The sequence below is a fragment of the Danio rerio genome, chromosome 8 (genome assembly GCF_049306965.1).
Source record: "Danio rerio strain Tuebingen ecotype United States chromosome 8, GRCz12tu, whole genome shotgun sequence".
Taxonomy (NCBI): domain Eukaryota; kingdom Metazoa; phylum Chordata; class Actinopteri; order Cypriniformes; family Danionidae; genus Danio; species Danio rerio.
The window spans coordinates 12708430-12724597 of NC_133183.1; the positions used below are offsets into that span (position 1 = coordinate 12708430).

The following is a 16168-nucleotide window of genomic DNA, read 5'->3' on the forward strand; positions in this document are numbered from 1 at the left end:
ATCAATATTTTGGTTGTTCCTAAGGAAGCAGCGGTGAGGAGAAACATTTGTTTGTACTTTAATAACCATCACAATAAGACCTGTTTATGGGTAATGTACCAATTGAGAAGGGGCATTGTAAAAATAAGGAGAACCTCCAATTTGATTAAAAATAAAGTTGGGAAATTTATTCCACACTGAATCAGGTTTTTTAAGAAATCTCTTTGGCCAGCTTATTTTTAATGTATCATTAAAGAAAGTGAAGTCGACAATCTCTAAACCACCGTCGCTAATCTTGTTTCTTAGAATATCTTTTTAATCTTATGTGGTTTGTTTTTCCCAGGAAAATTCTTTGGTTTTCTCATTTTTACATTAATGAGAGAAAAATAATAATGCCTAAACCTTATTTTGGATGACGTGTCTTTTTTCAAATGTTATAAAAAATGTGACAACAGACATGTCAGACGATTGTTATTATTCTGTATATACTTTCCCAAGATGTAAAATTTTCTGGACAAATTTTTCTGAAAGTCTTCACTGGAAGAGAGCATGGTTATTACCTGAAAAGTTCAGCATATCCAACAAAATCGAAAGATACATTTTAAGATTTTGCATAATGTATATCCTACAGATTGTGAATTATTTTGATCTATCTAACATATACATGATGAAACTTTATTCCACTTATTCTATAGTTGCACTCACGTTAAACTTCTTTGGAACATTATTTTTTATTTGTATCATCCTTGTTTAAAAATGATTTAAATTTGTCTATAAAATATATATTTCTGTATTTCTCAGGTAATGATCATGCTCTCAATCTTATTGTTATTTTATTTGTGTTACACTGTACATTTTTTACACGCAAAAAATATGTTCCTAAAGGCAATACCTGGATTTAATACTTTCCTTGCTGAAATTTCACTCTATTTTTAATCTCGTAAGCTTACTAAAAATAAGAATAATGATGAGTTTCTTAAAGCTTCATTCATTCATTTTCTTTTTGGCTTAGTCTCTTTATTAATCTGGGGTCACCACAGCAAAATGAACCACCAACTTATCCAGCATATGATTTTACGTAGCGGATACCCTTCCAGCTACAACCCAACACTGGGAAACACCCATGCACTCTTACATTCACACACATACACTACGGCCAATTTAGTTTATTCAATTCACCTGTAGTGCATGTCTTTGAACTGTGATGGAAACCAAAGCACCCGGAGGACATGCACAAGAACACGGGGAGAACACAGAAATGCCTACTGACTCAGCCGAGGCTCGAACCAGCGACCTTCTTGCTGTGAGGCGATTGTGCTAACCACTGAGCCACCGTGACACCCTTCTTAAAGCTTATGATAATCTTTTTTCTGAAAGATTGAGGCTTTGCAAAGTTTTTTTTTCTCTCTTTCCTAAATTTTGTTGTTTTATTTTCTCTTTAATGCAGTGTTGTTATTTTTCTTGTATTCAGTTTTTTTTTAAACGAGAGGAAGCAAACAGTTAGATTTTAATTAAAGGTTAACAAAAAAAAACTTTGGTTTTCTCACCATCATCTTTTCCCAAACATGTTTGTGTTTCTGCTGTTATACACAAAACAGAATATTCTGAAGGCTTTTGTAACGTTGCGATGAAAAAAACACACTTTAGCAAGTCAAGAAAGCTCAAAATTGACAGATGCTTCATATGAATGCTCCACTGAAAGAATTTTATATTTTTGTGGTAACTGTGCTTTTAAATTATGATAAAAAAGTGCAACAATGTGTTGTTCAAGAGTTCACACTCTGCTGAAGATTGATTAAAAAGCTTGTTTAGCATGCTGTCCCGGGACAGAGCCCTGAGCTCATAAGATCCCTAAGCCCGGGGCTCCCTCCCGTTTGCAAGCCGAGAGGGGAGTTTAAGTTCAGGTAAATCTCGAGAACTCTCCTGCTGTAGATAATGAACAGACAGTGATACTTATCTCTTATAAGAAGATAACTACTTATTAGGAGCATGTCTATGGTGCCAATTTGGATTAGTCAATTAACTTAAGTTGCATGTTTTTGGATTGTGGGAGAAAACTGGGGAAACCCAAGTGAGCACGGGGAGAACGTGTAAACTCCACACAGAAACGTCGGCTGGCTTGGTAAGGACTAGAACCACTGACGTTCTTGCTGTGAGGCAACAGTGCTAACCACTGAGCCAGCCATCTAGGAAAGGAGGAGGGGTGGAAGGGGGGATTCTTCAAAACAAAGATGGCTGCATGTTATATGGAACTTAGGGTATTTATAGTGGTGAATCGTCTGATTGGTGAATCATAAATTGAATAATGCATGACCAGATGCAAGCAATCATAAGCACGTGATGCTCTTGAAATTAGTTTATAAATAAACTTCACAAATATAAAAAAAAAATGAATGTTTTATTTTTATCAATGTAATTTTAGTGCACTGATGAAATATTTATAGCCACTAAGAAATATTCATAGCAATAACTATAATCACTAAAAACATTACCAAACATGTTTGGTGTACATAAACTGCAGCAAAATTAAGACTTTAGGTAGCAGAGTGGCTGAAACATCCAACCCAATGCGTTATGGTCAAGTGTAAATGTACTTAATACTCACAACCAATCAAATAAAACAGTAATGGAATATTGTACAACTAAGAAATCACTATTTTGTTACAAGTATTAGAACAATTATTACAGTCACAAGCTAACAACATTATGAAATAACATATATACATGTAAAATATATTTATAAAGCACTTATACAACATATCTGTGTATATTTCATAGAAATTTAGACAGCTAGCTTAAATGCTATTTAAATTAATCATATAAAATTAAAGTCTGAGCTAAAATAAGCCTTATATTCTCTTATACACTTGTATAAATAAAATACATAAACACATGCATGGCGATGCAGGGGCGCAGTAGGTAGTGCTGTCGCCTCACAGCAAGAAGGTCGCTGGTTCGATCCTCGGCTCAGTTGGCGTTTCTGTGTGGAGTTTGCATGTTCTCCCTGCGTTCAAGTGGGTTTCCACCAGGTGCTCCGGTTTCCCCCACAGTCCAAAGACATGCGGTACAGGTGAATTGGGTAGGCTAAATTGTCCGTAGTGTACAAATGTGTGTGTGGATGTTAATTATTCATTAATTTTCCTTCGGTTTAGTCCCTTATTTATCAGGGGTCGCCACAGTGGAATGAACCACCAACTATTCTGGCATATGTTTTACGCAGCAGATACCCCAGGTGCAATCCAGTACTGGGAAACACCCATACACTCACATACAGTATACACACACAATTCGGCCAGTTTAGTTCACCCAATTCACCTATAGCGCATGTCTTTCTTTGGACTGTGGGGGGAAAATGGAGCACCCAGAAAAAACACATAACAACACAGGGAGAACATGCAAACTTCACACAGAAATGCCAATTGGCCCAGCTGGGACTCGAACCAGCAACCTTCTTGCTGTGAGGAGACAGTGCTAACCACAGAGTGTTACCAACTATTTCAATTATTCATCTAAAATTAATTTGAAGTCTGAGGTTAATTAAGATTTTACAAATATAGTGAATTATATAGTGAATTTAAAAATATAATAGCATATAATATGTATATATATATATATATATATATATATATATATATATATATATATATATATATATATATATATATAAAATAGCAATCCTTCAAATGATTAAATTTAATCGTACAGCTAATATTATGAATATTATGGTTGCATAAACAGCAAGACAACATGTCTGTTGCCTTGTTTTGACTCAGTTATAAGTGTCGGCAGTAAAAATGCCATGTAAGACAGAAAACACCATTCATACTTGTTAAAGTGCTTTTTTTTTGCCCAAGTCAAATTATTTTAGGAATCTTGGCAGTAAACTGCATTCATACCACCGTCTGTTGGTTCCCTGCACTAACAGTGCAAAAAAATATCAGCAAATACGTGACAAATACTGAGCACAGCTGTTACTGTCTCTGTATCTCCTTTATCCTGGAAACCAATGATCCAAATCCCTTATTCTTAAGCAGAGTCAGTGTGTTGTGCGCCACAGATGACCGAAGCAGAACATCGTCAGGACTGGAGGAGCTCCATAGGAGGAGCCGGTAAATAAGAGAGGAACCAGATGATTCGGTTTGGGAGTCCCAGTTGAGTGAAAACCCCCAGCGCTCTTTTCCCGAGGGCATTTCTGAGAGAAATCCTGCATAACTGCTGCAGACTGAGCGGCGTGGCTGAACACAACAAACAACAAGGTGTTACTGGGATGGTGGAAATCGTTTTCTGAAAAGCTGATAAAATAAAAAGCTAATTGTATTATTTTAGATTCACAGATTTTGTAATCAGGGTTATTATAATCACTAAAACCAACAGATTTATTTTTTGTTTAAAGCAACATTTACATCTGTACATCTTTATTATGCATATAGAGATATAGCCTGCTTTTAGGCCTGTCACAATAATCAATATATCGACTTATTGCACAACGCATGGAAATGACCTCTACAATAATGAATATCAATAATAAACGAAAGGCTGAAGCATTTTACTTGTATGCACTAGTTTTTTTAATGTAACTAATAACTACTATTTGTTCTGTAGGTTATGGATAAAATATGGTAATTCCTACTACCCAATTGTAATATTTTAATAAAATTAATTTGATTTTTGGAAATCACCGAGCGACCCACACTCATTTTCCTGCGATCACTGTACTATATAACTGCAGGTTAACTATGTTTATATATAATATTTCTAATTGTTAAAAACGAGTTGTTACAAGTTAATTAGCTAAAGACCCCAAGACTCACATTGCCAGTTTTGTGGTGAACAATTCATTCAACAATTCAAATGCCCTTGATATCTTTTATTGAGATCTGAAATGTTGGTGAGGAGGAGGAACCTGTTAGATTGTATTAACTCTCCATGAACCCTTTTCCAGATTTTTCTGAATGAAACGCCTACTTTACTACATTTACTACAAAAAATAACAATCGCAGCTTCCAGTTCATGGGGATTTTAAAGTTATTAGTAACTACTAAAGCTATAGTAATGATTAACCTTCACTTATCTGAATTTGATTGTAATGCAATAATGTTCACTTTTTGCAAAGCTGCTTTGAAACAATAACTATTGTGAAAAGCGCTACACAAATCAACTTGAATTGAACTAAATTGAATTGATATTTTCCAAATAATAACCATCTGATCATATTTGTTACTTTAAATAATTAATTATTCATCAAAGGCAGCAACACCAAAGCTCCAAAAAGGCAAATTTGTTAAGTTAAAAAGGCTGACACAAAGCGTGTAACATTTCCAGCCACACAGCTCTTCATCAGATGAGGGCCGTGTGGCTTGAACGTTACACGCTTAAAATTGGTCAAATGTAATTAATAAAAAAAGAAATATGATTAAAAACAAAATAATTCTAAAACATTTACCTAAAATTAAAAACTAGAAAACAATTGAATCTATTACCGTACGTTCACACCGAAAGCAGCGAGAGCGTCCAAGGTCGATCTGGCCGCCCTGGCGACAACGCTGTCTGCCTTCAGCTCTGGCGGCGAGAGCGTCAAAACTCGCTACTCGTACTTAAAGGAGCCGTTGCAGCATTATCAGTTACATTCCTGCATAAGACATGTTTTTAGCGTGAAAATGTTGCGCACTTCTTATCAAATTCATACAACAATGGAAGATCAAGTTGCATGTGGTGTGGCTTTGCTCTATTTATCCAATATGTGTCCATATGTCTGAAATATCCTGAAGCAGCAGTACTGTTTTGTACAGTCACATCGCGTGAGATTCCCGCTTTTTAAAGATAAATTTATATAACATTAATGAACATCAGTAACTCGCCAGTAACTTATTTAATGTATGTTCCTGTAAGAAAACATTGTAAATAATTGGAAATCCGGCGACCGCAATAATCAAACCCTTGGGAACAACTGTGTTCGGAACCAAAGTTCACAGGTCTGTGTTCTCTGAACTGCTATCAAGCGGTGGACATCTTTATTCTGATTGCTTGCCGCCGAACCGCGTCATAGCTCATTACCATAAAGTTGACTTCATTTCAACTCTCCTCGACGCTCACGCCGGCGAAGACGCGCCGCGCTGCTCCTCGCCGCTTATCGTCGCCTATCGCCGCCGGCTCTCATTGAAAATGAATGACTTCCGGCTACTTTGACGCTCTTGTCGCTTTCGGTGTGAACGTACGGTTAATAACAAGTACCTCAGTGATACTAAACTGAATTAATAATGCTTTTCATCACTTTTTAAATGATCACTTTCAAATAAAACCAGCCAGTTTTGCTCCTGTGCCTTGAAAAAGCTTTGGCTTCTCTTCACTTGAGGAGTTTAGTTTTAATAAATGTTCTGGTTAAACAAAATCTGAATGTTGATTGTAGTTCTGAAGTATCTTTTAGAGTGAATAACGAACACATATGCCCACATACGGAACAGTGAACATAAATATAATGAACTTACATTCGTAAAACTCTAAGCAGAGGGCGGACGCTGAACTGGATCTGGTGTACTGAATTGGCTTTTTTCCAAGGTTGTCTCTGGCAAAGATATTTCCCCCAAATTCAACCAAAAGCTCAATTAGTTCCAGATTTTTGACTTTAGCAGCATGATGAAGTGCCGTCTCATGAAGCTTAGCAGCATTCACATTTGCACCTAAAATCCAAAAAGAAGTCAATTAAACCAAAGAAATGGAGAATGTGCAATACTGAAAGAACAAAACATCTGGTTCACGTTCATTTTACAGGGGTCCTATTGTGCTCTTTACACTTCAAAAAAGATCTGAAAAAGTACAAAACACATAGTCGCTCCAAAATTAATTGATCTCTATATCAGTAAAACTCCATCTGAACTACTCATTTTAATATTGTTTTTAAAAATGGCAGTTTCTTTTTTTTTATTCTTCTGCTTGTGTATGCACGAGTGACGCTTCTCTGTAAACCAATAGCGTTCAGCAGTGCATCTAGCTTCGCCTTTTGGTATCCTTTTGCCATCCTAGGTACCCTTTGCGATTCCTGGCTTAATGTTCTATGCCAATCTTCCCCTTCTCTCTGCTCCCAATGCTTTCCTGTCTGTCCTCCACTATCCTATCCCAATAAAAGTTGAAAAACCCCTGAAAATAATTATTAAAAAACAAAAACAACTGTGCAGATTCACCTGCATTCAACAGGACCTTGACGCAGTCCAGATGCTGTCGTGCACACGCTACATGCAGAGGAGTGCCAAAGTGACAGTCATGAGCTTCCATCAGCGCTCCTTCATCAATCATGAGCTGAACACATTTAGAGTTACCTAGCAGATGAGCAGAATCAAAGAAAAGACAAAAGAAACAATTCATTATATTCACTGGCTCGATCTGAAACTGCTCTTATACCCTTAAAAAAGACGTTAGCAGTGGTATCCAAGTGCCAATTGACAAGACGTTTGTCTAAGCAAAGTCAGACCTTACTGTCCTAATTAAATAATTAAAAACAAGACATGATCATATTCCATTTTGGTAAAATAAGTGTAATCTAGAGGCCTTTGCCCTTCATATAAGCCACTTCTGATCCCAAATGATCAACTAGAAGTCAAGTTATTATTTATTGCTCCTAAAACTTGGATAGGCGACAAGAATTTGTCAGGTAGTGTATAATATCTGGAGTGATTACACAAACATTCTGTGCACTGAACTGTGGCTCACTTTGAATGAATTATTTTAAAATGTAAATTATTTTTAAAAAACTGTATAATTGTTATCATAAGTAGATCTTAAAAACATTTAGATTTTTAGAGTATTATTGTTGTTTATGTCCTTTTATTGTTATAAACCTATGCTTTGTAGAAAAGTGTTATCATTTATAAACTGTTTGTAAATGTGTATCTCTTTTTGTCATGAAATAGCCATTGAAGCTGATATGGCAATGAACTCTAAACTCCCTCTCTCTTGTTCCTGTTCCTCTGTTTCTGTTCCTCTTGGTCAACTATAATTCCAATTGATATGCCTATATAAGGGACATATAGGGTCCATTTTCAAAAATACAATACATCATGATAATGAACATGCACAGTATTGATTTCTTGGGCACTTTAAAATACCATCAATAATTATTTATTTAAAGTTTCATATTGCTATGTAAGAATATTCATATTGTAATTGCAGTCATGATCATAACAGAATCAAATGCTTGGACACTTAATTGTTTTTTTAATAGTTAAAACATGAATATTTTCACGTTAATCTGGCCTACCACATGCTGAAATATTGATAGAAAATTCTGTGATTATTTATTTGGTTATTGTATGTTAACACTGTGCAATACGGCTTCAATAGTTGACATTCTTTATTTATTTATTTTTTATAATTATTTTTTCAGGGTTTTCACCTTTATTGTATGGGACAGTAGTGAGTATTGACAGGAAAGGATTGGGAGCAGAGAGAGGGGAAGGATCGACATAGTACCGCGAGGCGGGTATCGAACTCGGGTCGCCGTGAGCACTGAAGTGCATGTGTCGACGCACTAACCATTACACCACTGGCACCGACGACATAGTTTATTTTAACCAAACTGTAAATCATTTATCTTAGGTGAAGTAAATTTCTTAGTTAATCACTAATAATGACTTTAACTATTACAAGTTATAATTGTTTTATTAAATCTTTATGATCTTTTTTTGCAATTTAATTAGCTTGCAACTTGTTTACTTTAAGCATGAATATACAATAAAGCACTGCACTAAAGTATTTTTTGTTATTACACCTAAAGTAAAGTAACTTTTTTTGCATGTCAATATCAATAATAATGCATTATAATAATGCAGTAATGTGAATCGCAACAAGAAAATTGGATAGTCATAAGCCTAATCCAAACTCAACATTGTACATTTTGCGATGTGACTACTAAGTATGCACTCATTGCAATATCGATGCTAAGATCATATATTGTGCACTGCTGCCCTGACATACGAGGCATCAGGACACTCACCGCCCATGCAGGCCTCATGCAGTGGTGAGAAGGTAAAGAGAGGAGGATTTACTGTGGCTCCATGCTCTAACAGCAGCTTCACACACTCCAGACTTCCAGCAGCACAGGCATCACACAGCGGAGTGCTGCCGTCAATGTTACGAGCATCAACCTGTTAACAAAGACACAAACAAGTTAGGCTAGGTTAGGGCTAGGCTAGGCTAGGTTAGCTCTGGTCAGGTCAGGTTTGGTCTAGGTAGGGTAGGGTTTGGGTTAAGTTAACTTTATTTATAAAGCATGTTCAAAACAGCTGGGGGCTGACCAAAGCTGTACAAAAAAGCTAATAATATCAATATAAGATCCAGAAATAGAAAAGGCAACAAACTGCTAAATACAGCACGGGCAGACAATTTAAAACTTAAGAAGTCAACAGATTAAACACTAATTAAAAGCTATGGAAAACTAATACATTTTAAAAAGAGATAAAAAAACTGGCAAAGATTTTACGCATTACTGGCAGACCATTCCACAATCGAGGACCCATCACTGAAAAGTCCCTTCTACCTTTTAGCCTAAATGTAAGACCTTTCAAAAAGTTAAGATGACAAAGATCTGATAGGTAAGAGCCAGATTGTGTAAACATGAATAAAAGAATTTTGAACTTGATCCTAGTATGCACTGGTAACCAATGGAGGGAAAGTAGAATAAGACCCTAATTCTACCCCTTAGCCTTTCCCCTTAGGCCCCGTTTACACTAGTGCGTTTTAGTTTTAAAACGGCGTTGTAGAATGAAAACGATCCGCATCCACACTCGCGTTTTACCCAGCGTTTCTGAACAGCTCTCCGTCCACACCAAAACGCTGAAAACGCACATCACGTGACCACACAGACACTCTCGGGCAAGCGCTCCAGCATTTCTACCCAGATGAGAGCTCTGCTTGTCGGACTGCTCATCACGCATCTCCCGCTGGATCTAATCTCACTATATTTGCTAAACGTGATATTTCATTCATGTTGTTGTCTTTATCTAACGACATAGGCCAATTCCCTGACTTTGGTCATTGGAATCTATTAAGTTACTTGTTCACGGGTAACATGTTTTGGTTAAGCGCAAAGATAAGTTAATGATTAATCCAGGTACATTGACTGATCGCTCGCCTTTATTTCCTACAATGTATAAACTTATTGTATGTTATACTTTTAAAATTATCGATTATTAAAACTGATACTCAGCAAAAGAGAGGGTGCGTTTCGTATTTTCACTGAAATTGAAAGGAGGCAGTTGTTATAGGCTCCGTTTTGTTATAAAAATCCACAAAGTGAAGATGACGCTCATATATGCAGCACGACGCCTCAACATTTCTGCTGTCTGTTAAGTTGCTAATATTAAAAAGAAAATAGGCAGTTCCTTAAATCATGTTTACATTTTATTGTTGAGAAAGTGAAACAACGTAGCCAAGGTGATGTGAATGAAGTTATAAAGTACACTGTTCCCTTTGAAGATTTACCCGTGTCCTCGGTATGTTTTCCATATCAAACTGAGAAGGGGGAGACTGCAGCCTTGATCAAACTTGCGAAGTCTTAACTTACAAGAAGAGGATGCGAGACTGAACTGTGTGTGGGCTACTTAATATTGAGGAAAAGCCCCAATCAGATAGGCGAACGTTTGCAGCCCCGCCTCCGTTTTCAGATGTCTCCGTCTTTCCCCATCCACACTGAGACGGAGCAGCAGCGTTTTAGAATGAAAACAGCCTCTCCAGCGTTTTCAAAAAGCTCCGTTTTCGGCGCTCGAGAACTCCGGCGTAGTGTGGACGGATGGCGTAACCGTAGCAAAACTTATGCGTTTTCAAACTAAAACGCACTAGTGTAAACGGGGCCTTAGCCCCTGTCCCATTTTTAGTTAGCTTGAAGGAGTAGGGCTAAGGGGGAGGGTAAATAGGGTAAATACCCCTTCGAACAAAGATTTTTCCGGACCACACTCGAAAACGTGGGGTAAGAAAATTTCCCAGAATACACCATCTACAACGGCAGCATAGCTGCACTCGGGAGTAAGGAGATGCACAAATTAGCATTTTTGTCATTATTGTGAATTTTTACAATAAACAAACCGCGTTACTTAACCGCGTTCGTGTTTTACCGTCATGCTTTTCAAAAAATGCTAAAATGAAAACCACTAAATTTCACTAACTATAATCCGTAATAACTTCTGTAGAGCAGCCCCACAACATTCTGACACTCGATGACACTCGAATACCCTGTCAGAAAAGTCTAGTGGCTGGGAATGACCTTTTTACAGTGTCTGCTATAATGTTAATGTTGTTTTTGTGTGTTTACATAGATGAATATGGCCACGGTGTAAATGCACAGCACAGTTACTTATTGCCACATTATTGTCCCATTATATCGTTATGACAACATAATACATGCCTTCAGTGATTTCCTCAAGATAAAAAACAAAAAATAATGAAACTGGAATCACTACAGCAGACACGATCGTCTGATCTCATATGAAGCAAGAGATCATGATGACATATAATGACGTGTACAGGTGCTGTAGGGCTCTCCCATTTCTTAGGGGTAAATTTTAAAGCCCTTCACCTTCACACTAGTTTTTAAGGGCTAAATGTGGGACAAAATGAATCTCTGTTAAAAAGTTTCAACCAGTGCATGCTCTATAGCATGCTTGGATGTTGGTGTATAAGCAACTTGTTTTTTTTTATGTTTACTGAATCGTGGTCTGACCAGTAGCTTATGATGTGGAGGGACATTTTCTGCTAGAGATACTGTTGCCCTAAAAAAACAAAATAAAATAGTTGTAAAAAACACCTAAAAAAGTACATATAGCATAGGAATTCTATGAGAAGATTTTTGCAGTTTTAAAACGGCTTGAAACCATTTATCATCGCATGCCTAACAGAGATGCTGCTTACATGAGCTCCAGCATCCAGAAGCAGCTTCACACACTGCGTATGGCCCTGAATACAGGCCTCATGGAGGGGAGTGATGGAGTCCACGGCCACAATGTTGACAGATGCTCCATTCTCGATCAGTTTCCGGAGCTGCACGACTCTGCCCTGAGCTGCGGCTTCATGCACTGCAGAACGATCTGTCCAGAAGCCCAAACCATGTGCTAGAGAAAGAATAGAGAGACGGGAACAACTTTAAAATGCAGCTTTACAAAAACATGGACGTAACTGATTTACAAATGAAGCATCAGCAATCAGATATGTCATTATGTAATTTATACACAAGAGTGAACTGCAAAAATATCAATTTGGCAGTTTATACACACACACACACACACACACACACAAACACACACACACACACACACACACACACACACACACACACACACACACACACACACACACACACACAGACACAGACACAGACACAGACACAGACACACAGACACACACAGACACACAAACATTGTATTGTAATATATGGTGTTCATTTTTGATACACATAAATAAATAAAAAATAATAATAAAAAGAATAAAAAAATAAATCATATTACAAATAATATGTACTTATCAATTCATGTGCACGTGGTGATACCAAAAATAACAAAATTACATGGTATATTAAAATTGTATGGTATTATTTAAAGCAAAGGCAAGTAAATACAAAAGTCTTATTGGTAATTAATTATTCAAATTTATCAACTAAATCTAGACGGACGGACGGACGGACGGACGGACGGACGGACGGACAGACAGACAGACAGACAGACAGATAGATAGATAGATAGATAACATGATCTTACTATATGGTTAGGGTTAGCATACAGCTAGGTTTAGGGTTAGTTGCATGTAATTATGTAACTGCATATTATTGGTAATTACTATACTATATTACTATAGTAAGTACAAGTACCCTGATAAATAAAGGGACTAATAAATGAAGGGACTAAGCTAGGGACTAAAAGAAAATAAACTAATGAATGTTTGAAAAAACAGCAATGTACTGAAATATGATCCAAAGAAATAAAGCAAAATAGCAAATCTAATTTTGTAAAGTCTAACACAACAACAACAACAACATGTGCAAGAGCTGTGTTCTGCAAAGTGAAATTGTAATGACTCCATTTGAAAACGATTGACGTAAAGTTCGTTTTATATTTGCACACTTGTTCAGTGAAAACTTGTGACTTGCTCCTTATATTGTTTACCATGGTACTTTAAATGTTGGGTCTGAAATCACATGCAAGTATGACTTCCAAACAACATTAGCACTATTTATTATACTGTGAACAATGAAGTACTTTGATTATTCATTGGCTGCTAAAATGATACCACTATTTAGAATTTGCAATAAAGGTTACACGGGGGCTCATTGGTTAGAACTCTTGCCTCACAGCAAGAAGGTCGCTGGTTTGAGTCCCGGCTAGACCAGTTGGTATTTCTTTGTGGAGTTTGCATGTTCTCCCCATGTTGGCGTGTGTTTCCTCCGGGTGCTCCGGTTTCCCCCACAGTACAAAGACAAGCGGTAAAGGTGAATTGGATGAATGAGCGTGTATAGATGTGTTCCAGTAGTGGGTTGCAGCTGAAAGGGAATCCGCTGTTAAAAACATGTGCTGGATAAGTTATCAGTTCATTCCGCTGTGGTGACCCCTGATGAATAAAGGGACTAAGGCGAAGGAAAATTAATGAACGAATTAATTTGCGAATTATTAACTTACGGGGAAAGTCTAAATGTGTGACTATTACCAACTTTACCTTAATTTGAGCACTCTGGGGAATTAAGATAAGGACATTTTCACTCATTATTTCAAGCGACTGTAAAGGACAGTGTAGTAGGCCGTGTACAGCACAGTAACTAAAACTCATCCGTGTGTTGACTCAGGTCACACTGATCCAGGGCTTTAGAAACCTGTTAATTGTCATTGGTGACTGATTCAAGGCCAAACGGCATGTGATCAAACTGCGCGTCTGCCAACAATATATGTCATCGAGCCCGATCTCGGCAGTTATATGAAAACGTGTCGTACAGTTACGGTGAACTCTGAGTTGCACAGTCAAATCTTTACTGAACTGTCATGTATAACAACAGACACACAGGCATGCTAACTTACCAATATCCCCAAAAAGCGAAGGCCTTGTGCGCGTTATTTCAAATTCCATCACTTATTCCGATTTATATGAGTATAAAGAAGAATTTGTGCTTCACATATGTATGCTCCATTAAATTATCGCCAGCCATAGTTTACAAACAGTCGACCTGACAGCAATTCAATGGCGAATAAAGCTATGGATTTTGAGCGAGTAAGCACAAGCAGCTGTGATTGGTCCGTTCTCACTTGCGTTGAGTAAAGTAACAGAAGTCACGTGATAACGCATGACTAGTTTGGCTATAATATAAAGAATCATTTATATTTATAAAAGGTCATGCGTTGAAGATATAATTATTACTTCAGTTAGAATTGATGAAAATAATGGTTTAATTACTTCTTCAAAAAGATTATTGGGATTCTTCGCATCTGACCAATCAGAGAAAACGTCCGGACCGCCCATTTTGACAAGTAGCAGCAGGTCTAGCTTTGCTTGAAAAGTACGTTATGACGATAAACCACCACTTTTTCCTATTTCAAGAAGATATAAGGATTAATAATGTCACACTGTAACAAAAAGGCAACTAAAATATTGAATTTATGTAAAATATTGAATTTATGTAATATATATATATATATATATATATATATATATATATATATATATATATATATATATATATATATATATATATATATATATATATAAGGTGCTCTATTGGATTGATATCTGGTGACTGTGAAGGCTATTTGAGTACAGTGAACTCATTGTCATGTTTAAGAAACCAGTCTGAGATGAGTCATGCTGTGGTATTAAGGGATAGACATGGTCAGCAACAATACTCAGGTAGGCTGGGGAGTTGACATAATGCTCAATTGGTACTAATGGGCCCAAAGTGTGCCAAAAAAAAAATTCCCCACACCATCACACCACCACCACCAGCCTGAACCGTTGATACAAGGCAGGATTGGTCGATGCTTTCATGTTGTTGTTGCCAAATTCTGACCCGACCATCTGAATGTTACAACAGAAATGGAGACTCATCAGACCAGGCAACATTTCTCCTATCTTCTATTGTCCAATTTTGTTTAGCCTTTGTGAATTGTAGCCTCAGTTTCCTGTTCTTAGCTGACAGAAATGGCACCCGGTGTGGTCTTCTGCTGCTGTAGCCCATCTGCCTCAAGGTTGGACGTGTTGTGTGTTCAGAGATGCTCTTCTACATACCTTGGTTGTAACGAGTGATTATTTGAGTTACTGTTGCCTTTTAATCAGCTGGAACCAGTCTGGCCATTCTCCTTTGACCTCTGGCATCAACAAGGCATTTGCACCAACAGAACTGCCACTCACTAGATATTTTCTCTTTTTCTAATCATTCTCTGTAAACCCTGGAGATGGTTGTGCATGAAAATCCCAGAATATCAGCAATTTCTGAAATACTCAGACCAGCCCGTCTGGCACCAACAACCATGCCACGTTCAAAGTTACGTAAATCACCTTTCTTCTCCATTCTGATGCTCAGTTTGAACTGCAGCAGATCATCTTGACCATGTCTACATGCCTAAATGCATTGAGTTGCTGCCATGTGATTGGCTGATTAGAAATGTGTGTTAACAAGCAGTTGGACAGGTGTATCTAATAAAGTGGCTGGTGAGTGTATATATTCAGTTTATTTCCTCCCCTCATTTGATTTATTTATTCACATAATTTGGTTACTTGTTTATAAATGTTAGTTTATAATTATGTGTAATTGATTTACTGATTTTCTTTTTAAATTTATATCTGAATGTAATCATTATTGTACTGTTTGGCATTCCCAAACCCTGGCTCTATATTTGAAATGTGCTTTTCGCTTTTGTATTTCATAAGTGTTAAATAACTTAATTTTATCAATTTCCATATATTCTATTCATATTCTTTTTATGTATGTATACTTTCAAAGAAACCCAAAGTTAATGTTAAATGTGTGTGCTTCTTGATATAATTACTTGCTCAATTGTAGTTTCAGTCAGTTGAATGGTTGGAATGAGCCAGTTGCAGGAATATTGTACTGATAATGATTTGATTATATGATCAGCTGTATTCTACCAAACAAACTGTTTAGACCAATGCTTAAAGACAATTCTTCACCAATTGTTTGTATGCCTATATAAAGACTGGCCACGAAGGA

The 16168-nt window shown here is 36.9% G+C and overlaps 1 protein-coding gene across 2 annotated transcripts; it reads right to left on the bottom strand.

Annotated features, from left to right (window-relative positions):
* Window positions 1-2358: 2358 nt before the first annotated feature.
* Window positions 2359-14216, bottom strand: asb13b (ankyrin repeat and SOCS box containing 13b). Of its 2 annotated transcripts, XM_679710.10 has the most exons (6): window positions 14025-14216; window positions 11875-12074; window positions 8966-9116; window positions 7158-7292; window positions 6465-6656; window positions 2359-4214 (listed from the first exon to the last, which is right to left on the bottom strand). In XM_679710.10, the coding sequence occupies exons 1-6, from the start codon at window positions 14071-14073 to the stop codon at window positions 4057-4059; spliced, it is 885 nt and encodes a 294-aa protein (XP_684802.4). In that variant the 5' UTR covers window positions 14074-14216; the 3' UTR covers window positions 2359-4056. The 2 variants fall into 2 exon arrangements, with proteins under 2 accessions (XP_684802.4, XP_005166792.1); XM_005166735.6 differs by lacking the exon at window positions 7158-7292 and having other exon boundaries at window positions 3805-4214.
* Between the last annotated feature and the right edge of the window lie 1952 nt (window positions 14217-16168).

What these genes read in the sequence shown, in the direction of transcription:
- asb13b (XM_679710.10), bottom strand. Translation starts at nt 14,073, where the DNA reads ATGGAATTTGAAATAACGCGCACAAGGCCTTCGCTTTTTGGGGATATT. An exon ending in TTCGCTTTTTGGGGATATTG is followed by an intron (nt 12,075 to 14,024) that starts GTAAGTTAGCAT and finishes TTCTTTCTCTAG; the next exon opens with CACATGGTTTGGGCTTCTGG. An exon ending in CAAGGTCCTGTTGAATGCAG is followed by an intron (nt 6,657 to 7,157) that starts GTGAATCTGCAC and finishes TTTGGATTTTAG; the next exon opens with GTGCAAATGTGAATGCTGCT.